General features: G+C 45.0%; 1 protein-coding gene across 2 annotated transcripts in view; it reads left to right on the top strand.

The window, feature by feature from the left end:
* Positions 1–25054, top strand: part of DPYSL2 (dihydropyrimidinase like 2) — a 229384-nt gene that overhangs the window by 145501 nt on the left and 58829 nt on the right. For both annotated transcript variants that reach the window (XM_063931845.1, XM_063931846.1), the window contains exons 3-6: positions 6702–6886; positions 7499–7663; positions 21583–21644; positions 24272–24352. In XM_063931845.1, coding sequence (XP_063787915.1) covers positions 6702–6886; positions 7499–7663; positions 21583–21644; positions 24272–24352 — 493 coding nt within the window. The remainder of the gene's footprint in view (positions 1–6701; positions 6887–7498; positions 7664–21582; positions 21645–24271; positions 24353–25054) is intronic.

The raw sequence follows: 25054 nt of genomic DNA, 5'->3' as shown, positions 1-25054 counted from the left end.
CATTCCAGGAGTGGAAAGTTGGGAAGCAGACTACCTCAGTCTTCAGGACATGCATCCAGAGGAGTGGGGTCTACATCCACAGGTATTCGAGGCAGTGGTACGACGGTGGGGTCTACCGCAGATAGACATAATGTCCTCGCGGAACAACCATCAGCTGCCAAGATATGCGGCAAGGACGCGTGATCCAGCAGCAGAGGTGGTGGACGCGCTGGCGATTCCCTGGACGTATGAACTGGTGTCATCTTCCCACGGTTTCCCCTTTTACCAAGAGTGTTAAAGAAGGTCAAATGGGAAAGAGCGTGGGTGATTTTAATAGCTCCAGATTGGCCTTGCAGGAGTTGGTACTTGGACCTGACGGGGCTCCTGGCGGAAGATCCTTTGAGGCTGCCACAGAGGGAGGACCTGTTGTCACAGGGCCCATTCCTTCACCCAGATCCGAACCTTCTACGTTTAACGGCATGTTTCTTGAGACCAGGATTCTAAGAGACAGGGGTGTCACTGCAGCACACTACTATAGAATCTGGAAGAAGTACATGGACTGGAGCCAGTCTAAGGGTTGGAATCCCAGAGAGTACCGCCTTACTTGACTTTTGAGATTTCTCCAAAATGGTTTGGATGGTGGTTTGAGATTGGGATCCTTGAAGGTCGTGGTCTCAGCCCTCTCGATCTTTTTTTCAGCAACGTCCGGCGGCCTTACAGGAGGTACAGATGTTTTTGCAAGGCATGTTGAGAATACAACCAACTTTTCGTCCTCTCACGGCCCCCTTGGGATCTAAATTTAATATTAGAGTTTTTGAGAACGGCAGTTTTCGAGCCTTTGGAAAAGGCAGATCTGAAATTCTTGAGCTGGATTTAGCTTCAGTGAGGAGGGTCTGAGAGTTAGGTGCTCTGTCGTGTAAAAGTCCTTTCCTCGTTTTTCATAAAAACAGAGCGGAGCTACATACAAAGGTGGAGTTTTTATCTAAGGTGGTCTCCGGTTTCCATATAAACCAACCATTTGTGGTCCTCTCCTTCCACAGAGACGGGGATTTGGCCTTAGATGTGGTCAGAGCCTTACGGTTATACGTACAGGCCACAAATTCTATTAGGAAGTTAGACGCTTTGTTTGTCTTGTATGATGGTCACAGAAAAGGCTGGACGGCCTCTAAACAGAATTTGGCCAGATGGATATGTTTGACCATAATACAAGCTTATCACTAGTGGTAAGAGATTTCCTTTTCGGGTAGGTTCTCATACTACCAGATCAGTAGGAGCTTAATGGGCAGCGGCTAGAGGAGCCTGCACTACTCAGCTTTGCAGAGCAGCAGTGTGGTCATCGGCACACACGTTCACTCGTTTCTACAAGTTTGAAACGTTTGCATCTAGAGATGCAAGGTTTGGTTGTTTGGTTCTTCAGGCTTCGTACAGCACTCCCGCTCATGGGGTATCTTTGGGACGTCCCCAGCTGTCTGAGATCTCCAGTGTCCACTAGTGGATGAAAGAGAAAAGAGGATTTTGGTACTCACAGATAAATCCATTTCTCTTAATGCACTCGGGGACACTGGACGCCCACCTCGGTGCTGTTAGCCTGCGTGTTCTTGTTACATTTAATTCATACCGTTTGATATTATATTTAAAGGTTCTTGGCTGCTTTTTGATGTGTTGGTGCGGTTGGTTCCTTCCCGTTTGGCTTTGATTTTTCATGTTCCCTCTTCTCTCCGTTAATTTTTCAAACTGGAGGGATTAGGGGGCGTGAAGGGGGAGGAGCCAGCTGTGCATAATTTTATTATTAGATTGTGCTATTTCCGGTCTGCATCCTTCACACCCCAGCTGTCTGAGATCTCCAGTGTCCCCTAGTGGATTCATAAGAATGGATTTATCGGTAAGTACCAAAATCCTATTTTCTGCCATCTCTTTATCAGCCTCTTACAGTTATGGAGAGTGATATTAGTAGGTGCTCACAGGTTTATGGGGATAAGGAAGTGATAGTCACCCCCTGGTGATTTCTCAGAGGAGCTTCACAGATTAGTCATGGGGCATTGGATGCACCCACAGTATAAGTATCAGATTCATAATACTTCTCAGGGTGATTCAGAGACAGCGGATGGAGGGTCTAATTCAGCATGGATCGCTATTCCGAGAATTTGCAAATTGAGCGATTATCGAACAACTGCACATGTGTAGCGTTCGCATTGCACAAGGGGTAATACAGACAGAAATTGCGTACAGGTCATAGTCACAATGTAGCCGCTGTTTGACTGACAGGAAGCCGGCGTTTCTGTGCGGAAACCTGCCATTTTCTGGGTGTGTCAGAAAAAAGGTGTTTTTGGGGAGGGTCTCTGACGTCAGCACAGACCACTTCCGGACCGTCTCAGTTGCAGATTAGTGGCAGCCTCAGACCAACTTACATTTGCTAAGACGTCAAAAAAATCTTTGATGTTCCAGAAATTGCGTGTATGCATCTGCGTATAGATAGTGATCTACGATGCATTTTCAAACTTGCACAGGGGTTTTTCTTCTTCCTGTCTACTCGCAGACAACTGCAATTACTCAGAATAACGATTCGTGCTGAATTAGGCCTGGAATGAGAACTTCATCATTTATCTGCAACGTCTACTTATATTGTGAGTGCATCCGGTTTTAATATAATATATCAATGACTCTATGAGGAAGCTTCAGTTGGGAGCGAAACGCGTCAAAGAAAGTGCCCTATCTGTGACCCAGTTGACACCAGTTGTTGGTCCCTGTTGATGTGCATCGCTATCGTTTGAGGCTGACAAGCGGGAGAAGGGAGGACGCTATATGCGGCGGCTTAAAGACGGGAGCATAATCAGCTGACAGGCGCCTACGGTGCGCCGAGCTCCGGGAGCTGTATTGTTTCCTCCAAAGCCAAAAGGTGTGTGCACTGCTCACGAGAGGCATTCTAGTGGGAGACGGAGGACGCCACTTGCGCGGTGGTTGGAGAACGGGAGCTTTATTATTCAACAGGTGCTTGCGGTGCGCCGAGCCCCGGGTGTTCGACTTTATCCTCCAGGATTCAAGATACATCTCCCTTAGTGAGAATTTACCATTTTGTGAGCATATGGATAATTCCATGCACTGGTAAAAAACTTCATTCATGCTACACTATATGATATTCAATTCAGGAGATTATTTATAAGCATACCTTATGGGACTGTCCTGTTTAGGAATAAAATAAGGACATCAACATTTCTACAATTATCGGATTAGTCCACTGTGGTCAATTATAGCAATATAGATATATGACCCACCTCTTATGCTCAATTATTATTATTATATTTTTATTGGGGGTTTTATATGCGCATATTAATTAATTTCTTGATTTTTTTTGTCTTTATATGATTGATTTTATAGATATTAAAAATATCATAAAGGAACTAATGTATTGAGTATATTCATGTCCTGTTGCCTCAATTTGATATATTAGCGCAAGGGGTTATATAGTTTCTAATATATCAATGTTGGCAATATTAGACTATTGTAAGGTTCTTAAACTAGAAACAATTGGATTTGGAACATTTGCTGAGGATTTTATGTTCCTGAATGGGATGCGGTTAAGATGCTGGCTGTTGGGATCCTGGCAGTCAGAATATCGTCACTAGACACCTGTCAGAAATCTAAAGCCAGAATCTAGACAGGTTCGGGAGACTGATGCCGGAATACTGCCAGCTGGCATCCTGACCATAATTATAGCGGGCGGGTTAGGATCGGGGGAAGGGGGGGGGGGCTGTGGGGTTGGGGAGCTGGGAGGAGGTTAGGTTTAGGCGCAACACGTGGGGGTTAGGCAGCGACATTCCATCCCAGCGTCCTCCCTCGTCTGAACTCGTTAATGACGTTGAGTGTACACACTAGATGAGCTGGTATAAGATATCACTCAGAATGGCCATTCTGAGCGATATCTTATACTTTCTCTTCTAGTGTGTATGGGGCTTTAGTGTGATACCCATTATCATCATAGTGCGCACTTGCAGCAAAGTATACCTGGTGCAGAAGACAAGGTGGAACACAGGCAGATTTATGCTACTGCTCAGCTCTGCGGAGCCAGCAGTTCCATCACCCTGGCCTCTCTGAAAGCTGCCAACATGTGAACGGCCTGTTACAGCGAAGTTACGCCCCTAGAGACTCCAGTGTAGATGCGACTGAAATTAACTCAATTCTGCATTGCATTTAGATACCTACACTTGGTTTCCAGAGTAAATATATAGCAAAAACATACATGATACGCGTACACTGCACTCTGCATCACCATGCACCTTTAATCATGCTGTATAGCGTGGGTCTTCAACCTGTGGCCCTCCAGCTGCTGTGGAACTACACATCCCAGCATGTCCTGCCTCAGTTTTAGCGCGCATTAATAGCAAAACTGTGGCAGGGCATGCTGGGATGTGTAGTTCCACAGCAGCTGGAGGACTGCAGGTTGAAGACCTATGCTATATAGTATAATTAAAGTGGTTGATTGTAGTGGTTCAGGTTCAGGGCCGGGGCAGGGCTGGGGTGCCACGGGGTGGTTGTCCAGGACCAAATAAGAAATTGTAAGATCATTATGATAGGCATAACCACTGCGAACTATCCAGTTAGCCGATATGTGATCGCGTGTACAGTTATCACATGTATCGCCCGAAAAAAACTGCTTATTGCCAGTATGAGCGCTTCTGTTTTTCAACCTATCCTATTAGAAAATCGCAAAAATGGGTGACCTGCGATGTGTTAACCAGCGAAAAGTGCAGGTACAAATGGGGAAATCAGCCTTGACCCCAAAAGATTCCAAAGTGACATAGGATAACAATATAGAAGTATATTAGAGGGTATAATAAACAGATTTGTTAAATGGCTGCAATATGAATTATAAAAAAAACACACTTGAAAAATGATGAAAAGCAAGCTTTTTGTGTAAAATAAATGCTCTCCGTAAGTTTGGGATACCTGAAAATGGGAATAAGTATATACAGTATTTGGGTCAATTGAAGGCACTTTTAAAATCTTGAAAAAATGATAAATTGCTCTCACCTGCAAGCCTAAAAACACTTGTCCCACTCATAAACCACCCCATTTACCTGTCCCATACCTTGTACCCCAGCTTCCATCACTGCACTTTTTCACCCCAAAACTGACATCTTATTATTGGCTAATGAAAAAACTTAAAAAAACTTCAAAGTGCTTAATTAGTCATTAAGGGGGTGTCCCCCCAGAGGTTCTGAATCAAGTCCCAACATTTTTACCCAAAAATAAGGATATTCCTCAACTTTTTACCTGGCCAGAGCAGGAGAAGAAAAATTTGCGATAAACCCTATGGAGAATTATCGCATGAGAGTAATTGGATAGCTGCGATATTGCAGGTTGTGAAAAAAGCTGCGTTTTCGCATTTTGTGCAGGTAAGCACAACTTACTTAACCACTTTCCTGGCATGGTCGCGTCAGATGCAACCACACCAGCAAGTGCTTTATCTGACCTGATCGCACAGGATGCGACCAGTCAGATAGAGAGTGTTTGCAGCGGCAGGGAAGGGAAACTTCCCTCTGCTGCTACTCTCAGAGAGACTGGAAAGTCCCCCTGCCTCCCCACACCCTTCCTCGGTGTTTGCTGTGCTGCTGATCACTGCTGATCGGTCAGCACGGCAGGACCACCCACCTGGCGGCTGCAGACAATAGCAGCCGCTGGGAAAGTGTTAATCTAGCCCCCCATGTGTACCATGGCAACTGCTGGGGCTATCAAAATGAAAGTCGCAAATGTTTCTGATGTTCCTATGGTGCCGACCATTGTTCCGATGTTTGAAAGATTAAATTTTTTAACAAAAATGACAAAAAAAAAAAAAATATTCTCTTTTTTTTAACTAAAATAATTTTGGATAATGGTAAATACAAGTTCTTCACCTAGTTCACTCAGAAAAAACCCGACAATTTTTGGGAAAAAAAAATGGAATAATTTTTGCTGATTTTCCGGGATGTGGTCAAGATGCCGGCTGCTGGTATCTTGGCAGTCGAAATCCCGACGCCGGAATCCCGACAACCTTTAGACTTCCGACGCTGGAACTCTGAAAGGGCCAGGAGACCGACGCCGGCACCCGCGACAGCCGGTATCCAGACCATAAGTATAGCTGGCGGGTTAGGTCTAAGAGCCAAATGGAGTGGGGTTAGGTTTAGGCTGCCGGAAATATAGGTTAGGGTTATGGTGCGGGGAGGGAGGGTTAGGCTGTGCGGAGGGAGGGTTAGGATTAGGGGTTAGGCTGTGCGGTGGGAGGGTTAGGGATAGGCACCCTGGGGGGAGGGGGGGGGGGTTAGGGTCAGGCTGCAGGGGAGGGAGGGTTAGGTTTAGGAAGTGGGGATGGGGTTAGGTTTAGGCACCTCTGGGGGGTGATTAGGGTCAGGCACTAAGTGGGGGAGGTTAGGGTTAGGCTGCAGGAACAGAGGTTTTGGGGATCGGGATCCCACCGTCTGTATTATGACCTCCATTGATCCCGTAAGCTGGCATTTCATACTGAACCCAAATTTCTCGATAACATATTTTTGGCCTAGTGGTGCCATGAAAAATACTCTTGGCACCGTGAATAAAGAAAGTTTGGGAACCACTGATGATCCTGATTTCCCAAACATACTAGGGAATCACTTATATAATTTAGATATGACTTCATTGGTGGTTGAGGAAGTGTTGTGCCTCTTATAAGAGTGTTAGATGCTCTGACTTGGCGTATTGCTCTGTTACAGGCAGATCGGTGAAAATCTGATTGTACCAGGAGGTGTGAAGACCATAGAGGCTCATGGCAGGATGGTGGTGCCAGGCGGGATTGATGTTCACACCTGCTTCCAGAGGCCCTCTCGCGGCATGGTGTCTGCAGATGACTTCTTCCAAGGGACCAAGGCATCTTTGGCCGGAGGCACCACTATGATCAGTAAGAGAGGGTTTATGCCTTGCTAGATATAGTAGTGTACAGAATCTCAGTTGTCTTGCACCCTGATAGCATCTGACTCATAACAGTCTCTGGCCCTTCATAAACTTATTTGGCACAACACTGTTGTTGTGTTGTGGGGTGCCCAGGAAGTACAACAGTGATATCTGCTGAGTACAAAAGTATCACACATAGACTACAGTAGAAAATTACACCTTGTGATCATATCAGTTTCCCAAACTCCATCATTACAGTCCAGGTTTTAAGGATATCTATGCTTCACAAATGTGAAGTGCTGTGCAACATGCTGGAGCTACTGTATGTATATAAAATGCAATAAAAATATAATAGACTGGTAGGCTTAGACATGATTAGCTGAAGCACATGGAAACTGTGCCGTGCAATAAGTGACTACTTATGTTGTAGATGGGCACAACAAGTGCACATTTTCCTTGTACATCCATTATAAAGTAATAGTAATCACAGCTGCTAATTTATCAATGTGATGTCCTTTTTAAGGCAGATTTACCAATCTGCGTTCCTAAGTTAGTGTTTGCAGTATTACGTTTCCCAATGTCCAATCCGGTCCTTTGTTCATCCTTTTCCTGACTCTAGTTGATCACGTTATACCGGAGCCAGGGACCAGCTTGCTTTCTGCTTTTGACCAATGGCACGAGTGGGCGGATAGCAAATCCTGTTGTGACTACTCCTTGCACATGGATATCACTGAGTGGCACAAGGGTGTACAGGAGGAAATGGAGGCGCTGGTGAAAGATCATGGTAAGTTTTGTGTCTATATAATATCAACAGACAGCAGTGGTTTTAGATTAAAGGCACAAGCTCTGCAAAGGTTCTAAATAGTTTTGTGAGTTTCCCTAAAAAACAAATAGTATAGGTGATGTTGGGTGGTGGCGCCGGGTTCCGGGGTGTTTCTTTCTTTTTTCTTTCTCTGAGCTGTTTAGGAATTAAAGGTAAAACACTTAGTTACTCCGCCAAAGAAAAAGTCATGTGCAGTTGGGTCATGAAGCTTCTTTATATTGCCCAAGTGTATTACTGTGCAGTTATAAGTCAGGACCCATGTGTAGATATGCTGCTTTGCTATGCGCGGTAACATACAGGGTAAGGTACTTGTTTGATATTGATGTAACACCTCCTTATGATCTATGGGCCTGGTTCTGAGTTTGACATATATCTGTACGCAGGCACATACTGTGAGTTTTAAATGACAGCACCTGCGCAGATGTGAATTTACATATTTTATGTCCATACTATTCGGACAGAACTTGGTCATATTTGTCTGTCCATGAAATTGGGCATTTCAGGGGTGACAAATGGGCGGCGACAATGCGAGCACACAGAAACGCCCTGTCTTATGGGAGTGTCATTGGAGCGCCTTAGGCACGTGTGTCTACAGGAACCGGGGGTAGACACAAGTGCAGTTGTAAAATGTGTACAAAAATAATATGCACTTTGTGCAGCTTGTAGAGTGACTCTCAATATGAGAGAACAGTATTATTTGCAACTGGTTTACTCCTGGAGAGAACAGTAATATATGAAACTGGGTTACTGCTGGAGAGAACAGTAATATATGAAACTGGTTTACTCCTGGAGAGAACAGTAGTATATGAAACTGGTTTATGCCTGGAGAGAACAGTAGTATATGTAACCGGTTTACACCTGGAGAGAACAGTGGTATATGTAACTGGGTTACTGCTGGAGAGAACAGCTGTATATGCAACTGGTTTACTCCTGGAGAGAACAGTAGTATATGAAACTGGGTTACTACTAGAGAGAACAGTAATATATGAAACTGGTTTACTCCTGGAGAGAACACTAGTATATGCAACTGGATTACTGCTGGAGAGAACAGTAATATATGAAACTGGTTACCTCCTAGAGAGAACAGTAGTATATGTACCTGGGTTACTCCTGGAGAGAACAGCTGTATATGCAACTGGTTTAATCCTGGAGAGAACAGTAGTATATGCAACTGGGTTACTGCTGGAGAGAACAGTAATATATGAAACTGGTTTACTCCTGGAGAGAACAGTAGTATATGCAACTGGGTTACTGCTGGAGAGAACAGTAATATATGAAACTGGTTTACTCCTTGAGAGAACAGTAGTATATGTACCTGGGTTACTCTTGGAGAGAACAGTAGTATATGCAGCTGGTTTAATCCTGGAGAGAACAGTAGTATATGCAACTGGGTTACTGCTGGAGAGAACAGTAATATATGAAACTGGTTTACTCCTGGAGAGAACAGTAGTATATGCAACTGGGTTACTGCTGGAGAGAACAGTAATATATGAAACTGGTTTACTCCTTGAGAGAACAGTAGTATATGTACCTGGGTTACTCTTGGAGAGAACAGTAGTATATGCAACTGGTTTACTCCTAGAGAGAACAGTAGTATATGCAACTGGGTTACTGCTGGAGAGAACAGTAATATATGAAACTGGTTTACTCCTGGAGAGAACAGTAGTATATGAAACTGGGTTACTACTAGAGAGAACAGTAATATATGAAACTGGTTTACTCCTGGAGAGAACAGTAGTACAGTATATGAAACTGGTTTACTCCTGGAGAGAATGTTAGTGTATGTGCCTGGTTTACTCCTAGAGAGAACAGTAGTATATGCGCCTGGTTTACTCCTGGAGAGAACAGTAGTATATACGCCTGGTTTACTCTTGGAGAGAAAGTTAGTATATGTGCCTGGCTTACTCCTGGAGAGAACAATAGTATGTGCACCTAGTTTACTCCTGGAGAGAATGTTAGTGTATGTGCCTGGTTTACTCCTGGAGAGAACAGTAGTATATACGCCTGGTTTACTCTTGGAATGAATGTTAGTATATGTGCCTGGCTTACTCCTGGAGAGAACAGTAGTATATGTGCCTGGTGTACTCTTGGAGAGAATGTTAGTATATGTGCCTGGTTTACTCCTGGAGAGAACAGTAGTATATGCACCTGGTTTACTTCTGGAGAGAACAGTAGTATATATGCCTGGTTTACTCCTGGAGATAATGTTAGTATAGGTTTACTCCTGGAGAGAACAGTAATATTATTACAGGTTGAGTATCCCATATCCATATATTCCGAAATACAGAATATTCCGAAATACGGACTTTTTTGAGTGAGAGTGAGATAGTGAAACCTTTGTTTTTTGATGACTCAATGTACACAAACTTTGTTTAATACACAAAGTTATTAAAAATGTTGTATTAAATGACCTTCAGGCTGTGTGTATAAGGTGTATATGAAACATAAATGAATTGTGTGAATGTACACACACTTTGTTTAATGTACAAAGTTATAAAAAATATTGGCTAAAATGACCTTCAGGCTGTGTGTATAAGGTGTATATGAAACATAAATGCATTCTGTGCTTAGATTTAGGTCCCATCACTATGATATCTCATTATGGTATGCAGTTATTCCAAAATACGGAAAAATCCGATATCCAAAATACCTCTGGTCCCAAGCATTTTGGATAAGGGATACTCAACCTGTATTACATTTTATTTATGATGCGCCACATGTGGTCCGCAGCACCGTGTATGTATAGCAACAATAAGGACAGTATAGGGTACACGGACCGATACATAACATTACAGTAACCAAGACATAAACAGAGCAGAGGTAACATTTAGCACCACAATTCCCATTACACAGTACAGCTGGGAAACAACGTGAGTGAGGGAGTAATCAGTGAAGGGTGGAACCTGTCTCCAATAGGGATGGCATGAATAGCATGAGTAGAGCCACTGGAAAATGGCTGTAAGTGAGAGGAATTCCGGTTTAAATGGCCACTGAGTAGGTGAAAGCTGTTATTGAAGTCCTAGAAAATAGGGCTTTGAAAACAGGAGGAGAACCCAGCTACTAGGAGCTTACAATCTAGTGTAGAGGGGAGACATGACATGAGAGGTAAGCATGTGGATGGGGACCTGAGGGCAGGTGGTAGGCGAGGTAAAGATGACTTATGTAGGAGGGTGGGGTGAGTGATGTGGCAACAAGGTTAAGTGATGGAATGGTATGCTTTGATGAACAGGTTTGTTTTCAGTGTGCTTTTTTTTAGGCTATGTGTGACACACAGAAGTAGTATGGGTGCAGGATGGTTGTGGTTCTGCTCAGATGATAGGGATGAGTAAATGAAGTCAACTACAGAGTAATAATACTAACGTTTCAAATGAGGTTTCGATTTATTATCTGTGGCAATGGAGTTAATTCGACAGATAATCTCAGCGAGTACAATATGGGTACATAAAAGCAGTATAAAAGCTTACAAAATGAATTCAAATTGAAACACACAATTAGCGCAGGAACTGGATGATAGCTCGTTTCTCAGTGTGCGTCGCATTCCTGCAAATGTGTTAGCTTTTCTACACACTTCCCTGAACTATGCCGACTCTTCAATACTAAAGAAAATACCGGTTGCTAGGTATAGCGAAACGCTAGTTAATCTTGTCATTCAAGCTTTAGACTAATATAAACACAACATTGAATATATAATGGAACCATAAAATATACAGGTTGCAATGACATCAGAACAAACTGAAAAACCCCTTGCGCTATTTAGACTCAATTAGAGGCAACAAAGCATGAATGAACTCAAGAAATAGTTATAATTACAAGATAATTTTATTATCTATAAAATCAATCAAATGTGAACACATAAATAGTTCATTAACAACTGTAATATGCGCATATAAATAAAACTATAACATTACTTAAATAATAATAATAAAACTACTATTGAGCATAAGAGGTGGATCATATAACTAGCAGTGACCGCAGTGGGCTAAACATTGATAACGTCCTTGTTTTTAATTTTCAAATAGGACATTCCCATCAGATGTGCTCATGAATAATTCATGATTAGATATCATATGGTGTGATATATTTGAAGCCTTTGTTTATATATATCTCTCGATGAATAAACTTATCCAATTGCTCACATAAACAGATGGTTCTTTACTTGTGGAATAACCGTTCAAAAGTCATGGAGGAATTTGATATAACACCCGGGACTCTAGTGCATCGCAAGCACCTGTAAAAATAAAGCTCCCGTTTCAATTACCACGAATGGCGTCCTCCGTCTCCCACTGAAACTGGCTCTCGTGCACACACCTTTACTGATTTTGGAGAGAGGGGTGTCAGTCCGGCTCCCGGAGCTCTGCGCGCTGCAGGCGCTGGAGGTTGATTCAGCTCCCGTCTTCAAGCCGCCGCATATAGCGTCCTCTCATCTCCTGCTTGTCAGTCTCAGACACAACTGCACATCAATGCGGGCAAACAGCCGAGGTCCACCGGGTCACAAATAGGGCACTTTCTCTGACGCGTTTCGCTTCTAATTGAAGCCTCCTCATAGAGCCGGACTGACAATCCTCTCTCCAAAATCAGTAAAGGTGTGTGCACGAGAGCCAGTTTCAGTGGGAGACGGAGGACGCCATTCGTGGTAATTGAAACTGGAGCTTTATTTTTACAGGTGCTTGCGATGCACTAGAGTCCCGGGTGTTATATCAATTCCTCCATGTCTTTTGAACGGTTATCCCACAAGTAAAGAACCATCTGTTTATGTGAGCAATTGGATAAGTTTATTCATCGAGAGATATATATAAACAAAGGCTTCAAATATATCACACCATATGATATCTAATCATGAATTATTCATGAGCACATCTGATGGGAATGTCCTATTTGAAAATTAAAAACAAGGACGCTATCAATGTTTAGCCCACTGAGGTCACTGCTAGTTATATGATCCACCTCTTATGCTCAATAGTAGTTTTATTATTATTATTTAAGTAATGTTATAGTTTTATTTATATGCGCATATTACAGTTGTTAATGAACTATTTATGTGTTCACATTTGATTGATTTTATAGATAATAAAATTATCTTGTAATTATAACTATTTCTTGAGTTCATTCATGCTTTGTTGCCTCTAATTGAGTCTAAATAGCGCAAGGGGTTTTTCAGTTTGTTTTAGTTTACACCCGGTTTTAATCGGGTGGATTGTGTTGGCCATATCCACAGGCCAATTTACCTTTGTTGCTGCTGGATAGATTTCACGAGGTATAAGAGATAAGAATATTGGATTATATCCTTGATACCTGTGGGTGTGATTGTGGATACAGGCACCCATCCGCAAATACATATATATATATATATATATATATACAATAGCGCCAGACATTTTCTCTAACGTCCTAAGTGGATGCTGTGGACTCCGTCAGGACCATGGGGAATAGCGGCTCCGCAGGAGACAGGGCACAAAAAGTAAGCTTTTAGGATCACATGGTGTGTACTGGCTCCTCCCCCTATGACCCTCCTCCAAGCCTCAGTTAGGTTTTTGTGCCCGTCCGAGCAGGGTGCAATCTAGGTGGCTCTCCTAAAGAGCTGCTTAGAAAAAGTTTTTTAGGTTTTTTATTTTCAGTGAGTCCTGCTGGCAACAGGCTCACTGCATCGAGGGACTTAGGGGAGAGAATTTCAACTCACCTGCGTGCAGGATGGATTGGATTCTTAGGCTACTGGACACCATTAGCTCCAGAGGGAGTCGGAACACAGGTCTCACCCTGGGGTTCGTCCCGGAGCCGCGCCGCCGACCCCCCTTACAGATGCTGAAGATTGAAGGTCCGGAAACAGGCGGCAGAAGGCTCTTCAGTCTTCATGAAGGTAGCGCACAGCACTGCAGCTGTGCGCCATTGTTGTCACACACTTCACACCAGACGGTCACGGAGGGTGCAGGGCGCTGCTGGGGGCGCCCTGGGCAGCAATATATAATACCTTTAATGGCAAAAGAATACATCACATATAGCCATTAAGGCTATATGTATGTATTTAACCCATGCCAAATGTCTAAAACTCCGGGAGAAAAGCCCGCCGGAATAGGGGGCGGGGCTTATTCTCCTCAGCACACAGCGCCATTTTCCTGCTCAGCTCCGCTGTGAGGAAGGCTCCCAGGACTCTCCCCTGCACTGCACTACAGAAACAGGGTAAAACAGAGAGGGGGGGCATATTTTGGCGATATATTTATATATTTAAGCGGCTATAAGGAACAACACTTATATAGGGTTGTTCCCATATATATTATAGCGCTTGGGTGTGTGCTGGCAAACTCTCCCTCTGTCTCCCCAAAGGGCTAGTGGGGTCCTGTCTTCGATAAGAGCATTCCCTGTGTGTCTGCTGTGTGTCGGTACGTGTGTGTCGACATGTATGAGGACGATGTTGGCGTGGAGGCGGAGCAATTGCCGATAATGGTGATGTCACCCCCCAGGGAGTCGACACCGGAATGGATGGCTTTGTTTATGGAATTACGTGATAATGTCAGCACATTACAAAAATCAGTTGACGACATGAGACGGCCGGCAAACCAGTTAGTACCTGCCCAGGCGTCTCAGACACCGTCAGGGGCTGTAAAGCGCCCTTTACCTCAGTCGGTCGACACAGACCCAGACACAGACACTGAATCTAGTGTCGACGGTGATGAAACAAACGTATTTTCAAGTAGGGCCACACGTTATATGATCACGGCAATGAAGGAGGCTTTGCATATCTCTGATACTACAAGTACCACAAAAAGGGGTATTATGTGGGGGGTGAAAAAACTACCTGTAGTTTTTCCTGAATCAGAGAAATTAAATGATGTATGTGATGAAGCGTGGGTTAACCCAGATAGAAAAATGCTAATTTCAAAAAAGTTATTAGCATTATACCCTTTCCCGCCAGAGGTTAGGGCGCGCTGGGAAACACCCCCTAGGGTGGATAAGGCGCTCACACGCTTATCGAAACAAGTGGCGTTACCGTCTCCTGATACGGCCGCCCTCAAGGATCCAGCTGATAGGAGGCTGGAAACTACCCTGAAAAGTATATACACTCATACTGGTGTTATACTGCGACCAGCCATCGCCTCAGCCTGGATGTGCAGTGCTGGGGTCGTCTGGTTGGATTCCCTGACTGAAAATATTGATACCCTGGATAGGGACAGTATTTTATTGACTATAGAGCAATTAAAGGATGCTTTCCTTTATATGCGAGATGCGCAGAGAGATATTTGCACTCTGGCATCGAGAGTAAATGCGATGTCCATATCTGCCAGAAGGAGTTTATGGACGCGACAGTGGTCAGGTGATGCGGATTCCAAACGACATATGGAAGTATTGCCGTATAAAGGGGAGGAATTATTTGGCGTCGGTCTATCGGATCTGGTGGCTACGGCAACTGCCGGAAAATCCACTTTTTTACCTCAGACCCCCTCCCAACAGAAAAAGACACCGTCTTTTCAGCCGCAGTCCTTTCGTTCCTATAAGAACAAGCGGACAAAAGGACAGTCATATCTGCCTCGGGGCAGAGGAAGGGGTAAGAGAGGGCAGCAAGCAGCCCCTGCCCAGGAACAGAAGCCCTCCCAGGGTTCTGCAAAGCCCTCAGCATGACGCTGGGGCCTTACAAGTGGACTCAGGAACGGTGGGGGGTCGACTCAAGAATTTCAGCGCACAGTGGGCTTGCTCACAGGTGGACCCCTGGATTCTACAGGTAGTATCTCAGGGTTACAGGTTGGAATTCGAGAAGTCTCCCCCTCGCCGGTTCCTAAAGTCTGCTTTGCCAACGTCTCCCTCGGACAGGGCGACGGTATTGGAAGCCATTCACAAGCTGTTTGCTCAGCAGGTGATAGTCAAGGTACCCCTCCTACAACAGGGAAAGGGGTATTACTCCACACTATTTGTGGTACCGAAGCCGGACGGCTCGGTAAGACCTATTCTAAATCTCAAATCTTTGAACCTGTACATACAAAAATTCAAGTTCAAGATGGAGTCACTCAGAGCAGTGATAGCGAATCTGGAAGAAGGGGACTTTATGGTGTCCCTGGACATAAAGGACGCTTACCTGCATGTCCCAATTTGCCCTTCACATCAAGGGTACCTCAGGTTCGTGGTGCAAAACTGTCATCATCAGTTTCAGACGCTGCCGTTTGGATTGTCCACGGCACCTCGGGTCTTTACCAAGGTAATGGCCGAAATGATGATCCTTCTACGAAGAAGAGGCGTATTAATTATCCCTTACTTGGACGATCTCCTGATAAGGGCAAGATCCAGAGAACAGCTGGAAGACGGAGTAGCACTAACCCAACTAGTGCTGCAACAACACGGGTGGATTCTGAATTTTCCAAAATCTCAGTTGACCCCGACGACACGTCTGCTGTTCCTGGGAATGATTCTGGACACGGTTCAGAAAAAGGTGTTTCTTCCGGAGGAGAAAGCCAGGGAGTTATCCGAACTTGTCAGGAACCTCCTAAAACCAGGGACAGTGTCTGTGCATCAATGCACAAGAGTCCTGGGAAAGATGGTGGCTTCTTACGAAGCGATTCCATTCGGCAGATTCCACGCACGAACTTTTCAGTGGGATCTGCTGGACAAATGGTCCGGATCGCATCTGCAGATGCATCAGCGGATAACCTTATCGCCACGGACAAGGGTGTCTCTTCTGTGGTGGTTGCAGAGTGCTCATCTGTTAGAGGGCCGCAGATTCGGCATACAGGACTGGGTCCTGGTGACCACGGATGCCAGTCTGAGAGGCTGGGGAGCGGTCACACAAGGAAGAAACTTCCAGGGAGTATGGTCAAGCCTGGAGATGTCTCTTCACATAAATATACTGGAGCTAAGAGCGATTTACAATGCTCTAAGTCTGGCAAAACCCCTGCTTCAGGGTCAGCCGGTGTTGATCCAGTCGGACAACATCACGGCAGTCGCCCACGTAAACAGACAGGGCGGCACAAGAAGCAGGACAGCAATGGCAGAAGCTGCAAGGATTCTTCACTGGGCGGAAGATCATGTGATAGCACTATCAGCAGTATTCATTCCGGGAGTGGACAACTGGGAAGCAGACTTCCTCAGCAGACACGATCTACACCCGGGAGAGTGGGGACTTCATCCAGAAGTCTTCCACATGATTGTGAACCGTTGGGAAAAACCAATGGTGGATATGATGGCGTCCCGCCTCAACAAAAAACTGGACAGGTATTGCGCCAGGTCAAGAGATCCTCAGGCAATAGCTGTGGACGCTCTGGTAACACCGTGGGTGTTCCAGTCAGTGTATGTGTTCCCTCCTTTGCCTCTCATACCAAAAGTACTGAGAATTATACGGCAAAAGGGAGTAAGAACGATACTAGTGGCTCCGGATTGGCCAAGAAGAACTTGGTACCCGGAACTTCAAGAGATGCTCACGGAGGATCCGTGGCCTCTACCTCTAAGACGGGACCTGCTTCAGCAGGGACCGTGTCTATTCCAAGACTTACCGCGGCTGCGTTTGACGGCATGGCGGTTGAACGCCGAATTCTAAAGGAAAAAGGCATTCCGGAAGAGGTCATTCCTACACTGGTAAAGGCCAGGAAGGAGGTGACTGCACAACATTATCACCGCATTTGGAGGAAATATGTTGCGTGGTGTGAGGCCAGGAAGGCCCCCACGGAGGAATTTCAACTGGGTCGATTCCTACATTTCCTGCAAACAGGATTGTCTATGGGCCTCAAATTGGGGTCCATTAAGGTTCAAATTTCGGCCCTGTCGATTTTCTTCCAGAAAGAATTGGCTTCAGTTCCTGAAGTCCAGACTTTTGTAAAAGGAGTACTACATATACAGCCCCCGGTTGTGCCCCCAGTGGCACCGTGGGATCTTAATGTAGTCTTGGATTTTCTAAAATCCCATTGGTTTGAGCCGCTCAAATCGGTGGAGATGAAGTATCTTACATGGAAAGTAACCATGCTACTGGCCCTGGCTTCAGCCAGGAGAGTATCAGAATTGGCGGCTTTATCATATAAGAGCCCATATCTGATTTTCCATACGGACAGGGCAGAACTGCGGACGCGTCCTCATTTTCTGCCTAAGGTGGTGTCAGCGTTTCACCTGAACCAGCCTATTGTGGTGCCTGCGGCTACTAACGAGTTGGAGGATTCCAAGTTGTTGGACGTGGTCCGGGCATTGAAAATATATATTTCAAGAACGGCGGGAGTCAGAAAGTCTGACTCACTGCTTATATTGTATGCACCCAACAAGATGGGTGCTCCTGCTTCTAAGCAGACGATTGCTCGTTGGATTTGTAGCACAATTCAACTTGCACATTCTGTGGCAGGCTTGCCACAACCTAAATCTGTCAAGGCCCATTCCACAAGGAAAGTGGGCTCATCCTGGGCGGCTGCCCGGGGAGTCTCGGCATTACAACTCTGCCGAGCTGCTACTTGGTCAGGGGCAAACACGTTTGCAAAATTCTACAAATTTGATACCCTGGCTGAGGAGGACCTTGAGTTCTCTCATTCGGTGCTGCAGAGTCATCCGCACTCTCCCGCCCGTTTGGGAGCTTTGGTATAATCCCCATGGTCCTGACGGAGTCCCCAGCATCCACTTAGGACGTTAGAGAAAATAAGAATTTACTTACCGATAATTCTATTTCTCGTAGTCCGTAGTGGATGCTGGGCGCCCATCCCAAGTGCGGATTGTCTGCAATACTTGTACATAGTTATTGTTACAAAAAAATCGGGTTGTTATTTGTTGTGAGCCGTCTGTTCAGAGGCTCCTACGTTTGTCATACTGTTAACTGGGTTCAGATCACAAGTTATACGGTGTGATTGGTGTGGCTGGTATGAGTCTTACCCGGGGTTCAATATCCTTCCTTATTGTGTACGCTCGTCCGGGCACAGTACCTAACTGAGGCTTGGAGGAGGGTCATAGGGGGAGGAGCCAGTACACACCATGTGATCCTAAAAGCTTACTTTTTGTGCCCTGTCTCCTGCGGAGCCGCTATTCCCCATGGTCCTGACGGAGTCCCCAGCATCCACTACGGACTACGAGAAATAGAATTATCGGTAAGTAAATTCTTATTATTAGTGGTTTTTGCAATGACATCAGGTCATACAATAAATTCCCTTTCTACATGTACCAGGGTATGCATGCAAATCGCTTTAAGTCGTTAATGTAAGGAGTCCCCTAGAGCACGTGCACGGCTGAATGAGTATTGAGAGCGCTCTTATTGTTTTTCGCCCAGGTTAAGTAGCAAACAAAGGTTAATTGTTCCTGAATGTTATACCGTGGTGATGCAATCTGTTTTATGAATTAGCGCAGCTCCTGGTAAAACTATCTTGCTCCAAGTCAAACAGCTCTTCCTGGCTGACTAATTGCAGGGTTTATAGTCAATAAAAGCTCCAGATTCTCATTGTCTCTAATCTGTAGTCTCACTTAAGGTGGGTACACACTAGTAGATATATCTGCAGATCAATTGATCTGCAGATATATCTATGGACGGATCGGGCAGTGTGCTGTGCATACACACTGCCCGATCCGTCAGGGACCGACGTTATGAACTGGGCGGGCGTGTACACACGCCCGCCCAGTTCAACTGTCAATCACCGCCGGCCGCCGCAGCATGAGTACGGGCGGTCGGCCGCCCGCCCCGTACACACACAGCTACGCGCCAATATATCGGTAGATATATTGGCCGTCGGCTGTGCTGCGCGGCCGACGCGATACTTCTGTGAACGACGGAGTTCACAAACGTATCGGCCGTACACACTGGCTGACGGTCCCGCGATATATCGGCCGTTCAAGAGAACGGCCGATATATCGACCAGTGTGTACGGGCCTTTACACAGACTTTACATTTGATACTTTGTAGCTCCTTGCCTGTAACTGCTCCAACTATGCTGTCAAGATGTAGTGGCTGTATAGCGTAAATATCCTGTAACTGGGATTTTATCAGTGCTACAGTTGCAGTGTAAGTGATGATACAGGGTGGTGCAAGGTGTTTTATCACAGACCTTTACTCTGGCACCTGTCACAATGGCCAGTCTCTCTGGCTGCCTCCGAATGGCTGCTGATTTAACCACTGATTTGCTGAGGAGAAGGGTCTTATACTCAGAGCGCCACCAATTAAGTGCCCATCTCCGGGGCAGGCCGCCTCTGTACTGCCTCTACTCTTAGCAGGTATCTGTATCACCTCCCAGCTCTCTTGCTGGCCTGCTGCTGCTGCCTCCTGGTCCACTTCCTGGCATGACTACACCTGCTAGGACACGATAGACACCAGGGGTATCACCGGAAACCCCACTGCCAGTTTCAGCACAAACAACCACAGGTCCAGCACCGCAGGTCACTGGGGAAACCTTACAGTGCAGCTCTGCTCCCCTGCACTGAGGACCAACTGCCACTAACTGTCAGTGCAACCCCTTTTATCTCCTTCTGTCCCATGAGCCTCCACTGCTGCTAGGGACCATGTGATGCTGATACTGCCCACTGTCACCAATACAAATGAAGCATGCAGTACAGGACACATTATACACTATTGCTTTACATAAATACACACGAACTGATGGTACTCTTAGTGGGGTGCCACATATGTAGGGTTGGCGAGAGCCTGAAGAAGCGAGGGAGCTTGTTCCAGTGAAGGGGGGCAGCACGGGCAAAATCTTGGATTAGAGCATGAGATGCAGTAACCAGGGTAGAGGAGAGGTGATGGTCATTGGCTGACTGGAGAGGGTGGGAAGGAGTATGTTAGGAGATGAGGCTGGTAATGTAGGGAGCAGTGGAGTTAGAGAGGGCCTTGCATGTGAGGGTGAGGAGCTTCAAGAGAATTCTGTAGGGGAATGGGAGGCGAGTGGTGGATGTGGAACAGCAGGAGAGGAAGATGAGTCTAGCTGCAGCATTGAGAGCAGATCGGAGGGGAGCGAGATGGGAATGTGGGAGCCCAGTGAGGAGAAGGTTGCAGTAGCCGAGCTGAGAAATGATTAGTGAGTGGATTATCAGTTTGGTAGCATTCTGAGAGAGGAACGGCCTGATACGAGCGATGTTGCATAGCTGGAACCAACATTATTGAGCTGTAAGTGTTAGATTCCTGTGCGCACATGGAATAAACACAAGCGCAGTTTGGACCAAAAAAATGGCTTATGTCTAACAGCCCCATACTGAGTTATCATTAGGATATGGCTGAGTTAGGCTAAAATAAAGCCACGACTGTAAACAGAAGTCATCGATAGCCTCCATACAATGCAGTGCATTCACAGGTGTATACTAGGAAGAAACATTGGTTCTCAAAACTGTGTAAATTATTATTCAATCCCTAGTAATCTCCAGCTATTTTATATAAGACATAGTACTTCCTTCATGTAAGAAAGATAATGGGCGGGATATATTTCTGTACGATTTTGCCAGATGCGCTGGTTGCTGGCCGAACTCTGATGTTTTTTTAAAGGGATAGTCATTTACAAAGCAAAACCTTGCCTTGTAAATGACTACCTCCGAGTTTGGCCGGCAACCCGTACATCCGGCAAAATCGGACGGCAATACAACCCGCTATTTGCATTAAAGCGATTAACCCCACCCCTTCTTTCACATAGAGCAATCAGGGTAGCCCATCCAGCACCATAGAGTGCAATAGAGACCTATTAAAGAGCTATGGACAACTGGTATTGCGGCTTTTAGGTTTCTGTAGAAATGAGCGCTTTTTCTGAACATATATCCTATTTCTGCAAGCATTTGGGTCTGATCAAGTCTTTTCTCATTACATAATGGAAGATACAAGTAAGTAAGGTACACTTCTTTCTACAAGATTGTAACCGGACCATTGCTTTATACGTGCTGCTTTTAAATGTCCTGTACGATTTTTACCACCATATAGAGAGTATGTGAGAGCTGACTCCCCTCTACCCTCTCTCCCTCTGCAGGTGTTAATTCGTTCCTGGTCTACATGGCTTACAAGGATGAGTATCAGCTGACAGACTCTCAGGTAACATAGTATATTGGTTCTGTATACACGTCACAGTGTTAATTGTCAGCACCAGGGGAACCACAGACCCAGCTAGCCTACTGCCACAGCACTGCTTTCTCTGGAGGAGAAAATCCTCTGAGCTCCAGTGTACACAGTCTGTCATTGCTGCTCTGTGTCTGGGTGTGTAATGAGAATGAGCTAACTTCTGCCAAGACTAGCGGACAGCACACATGGAAAACACATATTCAGGATTCCTATGACACACTCTGCATACCAGCCACTGCCGGCCTCATACAGATAGTTACTGACACAAGTGCACAACACATTGTGAAAGAGTCACTGTGGAATACTGGTGTGAATTACCTAGGTAATGCTATCTACAGCAGAATGTGTTTGCTGTAGGCAGCACTACCGTTTTACCATGTATTTGCCTGTCGCTTTCCATGCCAGTGCTGCTGGGATAATAACGTGGCTGGAGTTAGATGGAAATAATAACACAATAATAGGAGCTATTGTATTACTCGGATTATGTAACCAATAATATAAGCAATGCACTTCATTCTATGTATAAGTGTGCGTAGTATAACTATCTATCTATCTATCTATCTATCTATCTATCTATCTATCTATCTATCTATCTATCTATCTATCTACAGTATCTATCTATCTATACAGTACTGTGCAAAAGTTTTAGGCAGGTGTGGAAAAAATGCTGCAAAGTAAGAATGCTTTGACAAAAAAATGACATTGGCAGTATGTTTGAGGTTGTTGTTCTCCTGCAGAATAAATTTGAAGCCAACCAGATGCCTCCCTCATGGTATTGCATGACGGATAAGTAACAGCCTGTGTTTCTCAGCACTGAGGACATCATTAATCCTGACCAAGTCCCCAACTCCATTTGCTGAAATGCAGCCCCAGACTTGCCGGGAACCTCCACCATGCTTCACTCTTGCCTGCAGACACTCATTATTGTACCGCTTTCCAGCCCTTTGGCGAAAAATCTGCATTCCGTTGCAACCAAATATTTCACCAGTTCCTATGTTTCGGTGCATAGTTAAATCGCTTGGCCTTGTGTCCACGTCGAAGGTATGACTTTTTGTCCGCAGTTCTTCCATGAAGACCACTTCTGGCCAGACTTCTCCGAACAGTAGATGGGTGTACCTGGTTTCTGCCAGTTCTGAGCTGATGGCACTGCTGGACATCTTCCAATTTCGAAGGGAATTAAGCATGATGTGTCTTTGATCTGATGCACTAAGTTTCTTTGACCAACCACTGAATCTACAGTCCTCAACGTTGCCTGATTTCTTTGTTCTTCAGTCCTGAGAAATACAGGCAGGTACTTATACATTATGCAATACCATCAGGGAGGCATCTGATTAGCTCAAACTTATTCTGCAGACGGACAATGACCCCAAACATATAGCCAATGTCATTAAGAACTATCTTCAGCGTAAAGAAGAACAAGGAGACCTGGACTTGAGCATATGGCCCCCACAGAGCCCTGATCCCAGAGCCCAATAATAATTTCCCTGATTCCCCAATGGATTGCCGATCATCAGAGGCTGCCAAAACGGCGTTTCTAGAAGGAGCAGGGAATCAACGGCTGTCTGATGTATGCGGTCCTTTAGTCTTTAAGTGTTATTGTTTTACTACCTTCCTAAAAGAGAAATCAGTACATATTATTCGGTCATGTGTTTAAACCACAAAGACCCTGTCCATCTGCCAGTAAGCCATCCCATTTTTGTCTAACATTGATCTGGACAGTCCCACATAAATAGTGAGTGTACCTCCCTCTGCCATGTACATAGGTCATGCATGATGCCTGCATTTATATATATTTTTAGCTATCATACACACAGTGTATTTACTTCCTGTGTTGCAGTTGATGTTGTCATAGATTCTTAGTGACTTTGGAGCTCTATATTAATACTGAAAAATGTAATACATTGCCATTTCTCCGCATATACAGGTGCGTTTCTTATACATCCAGCCTCAGTACACCATGCAGCGTGATATGCCAGGCACGAGTGAGCCCTCAGGTCCTGTGCAACACTGCTAATGGATGTCTTTTTTTGCCTTAAATGCATCTTAGTCACACTGCAATGTGACTAGGACGCATCAGGAGACTGCTGATTCATTTGATATGTGACACATGTATGTTGTGTGTGACTGAGTCTGCATAAGGAACAGAACAGGACTTGTATTGGAAAAAAGCTGTGGCGGCTAGGTTGTAGCACTTTGTGTACAGATTCAGAGACTCAGTCGCACACAGATATACAAGTGTCATTAATCAGCACAGTCTTGCACATTTCGTTGCGACTAAGATGCATTTGTCGCAAAAAAGACGCCCAATGCTAGAAGATTCTCACGCGACCTGCCGTGCCAAGAGGTCTGTTTGGCGTGACTGCAGCAAAGATGTATGAGGACACATCTGTACTTGAAGGAGAACAATGATTAATACAGTATTTTCCTTACACTTAAATAACAGCATTCAGTGGTGGGCCCCATTAGGCCAGACTGTTTCATAACGAGAGCACAACTTGCGAGGCATAATATGTTTTCAATGATGGAATGTGTAAACTCTGAAGGTAAAATCGCATTGAGATCTATAGACTGTAACAACAAGCCTGTCTTCTCATTCTCAGATCTATGAAGTGTTTAGTGTCATCCGGGACATTGGAGCCATTGCACAAGTGCATGCAGAAAATGGTGATGTCATAGCTGAGGTAAGAGGTTTATTGGTTAATGACTTTATACATGGAAGTGAGTTACATCTCAGTAATGAAATTGTGTGTAGTAACTATGTTGTTATTGTCTCCTGGTGAGAGCCTGAAGCGGCACAGGGGAAGGTCATGTGATTGGTTTCTAGCGACATGATTGGTCTCACTCTCATAAATAATGACTCAGCCCAGCAATTGGCCCTCAGGGGAATGGTATAGCCGAGGAGAGTGAGTTAAACATATACAGATAAAATGCATTAGCGTGTGTTATAAGGACTGCCTGAGGCATGTGGTGACAGTGAATTCTACAGTCTATAAAGACTTATTGCGGATGTAGGTGTATGTCATTGATATCCTGGCATTCTTGTACAAGGGTTTTGGAGATTATTTATATGGGGGTACCATGACCAGCTTTCTCCCATCTATTTCCACAAGGGTTTCCTAACCCTATATAACACTTTACATACCCCAAACAGAGCTTGTTATTACCTCGCAGTTGTGAATTTTCAGGCTACGGAACTGCTGATCATCGCAAGTGAAGCTGCCGCTCAGAAATAAATAGTGGCACCTTTCAGAGCAAAGTGCTCTGGAACTGTGTACACATACACAGCACCGACGCAACAACCACCACTCCTAGACTCCTAATTACCTCCCCGAAATGCTCAGTGCAAACGTAATTGCAAAGGCACCTTGTTGCGCTTTGTTGCA

This window comes from Pseudophryne corroboree, chromosome 6, assembly GCF_028390025.1.
Source record: "Pseudophryne corroboree isolate aPseCor3 chromosome 6, aPseCor3.hap2, whole genome shotgun sequence".
In the NCBI taxonomy this organism is placed as follows: domain Eukaryota; kingdom Metazoa; phylum Chordata; class Amphibia; order Anura; family Myobatrachidae; genus Pseudophryne; species Pseudophryne corroboree.
Note: the sequence above shows the minus strand (reverse complement) of the source record. Positions and strands in the feature narration are given on the sequence as shown.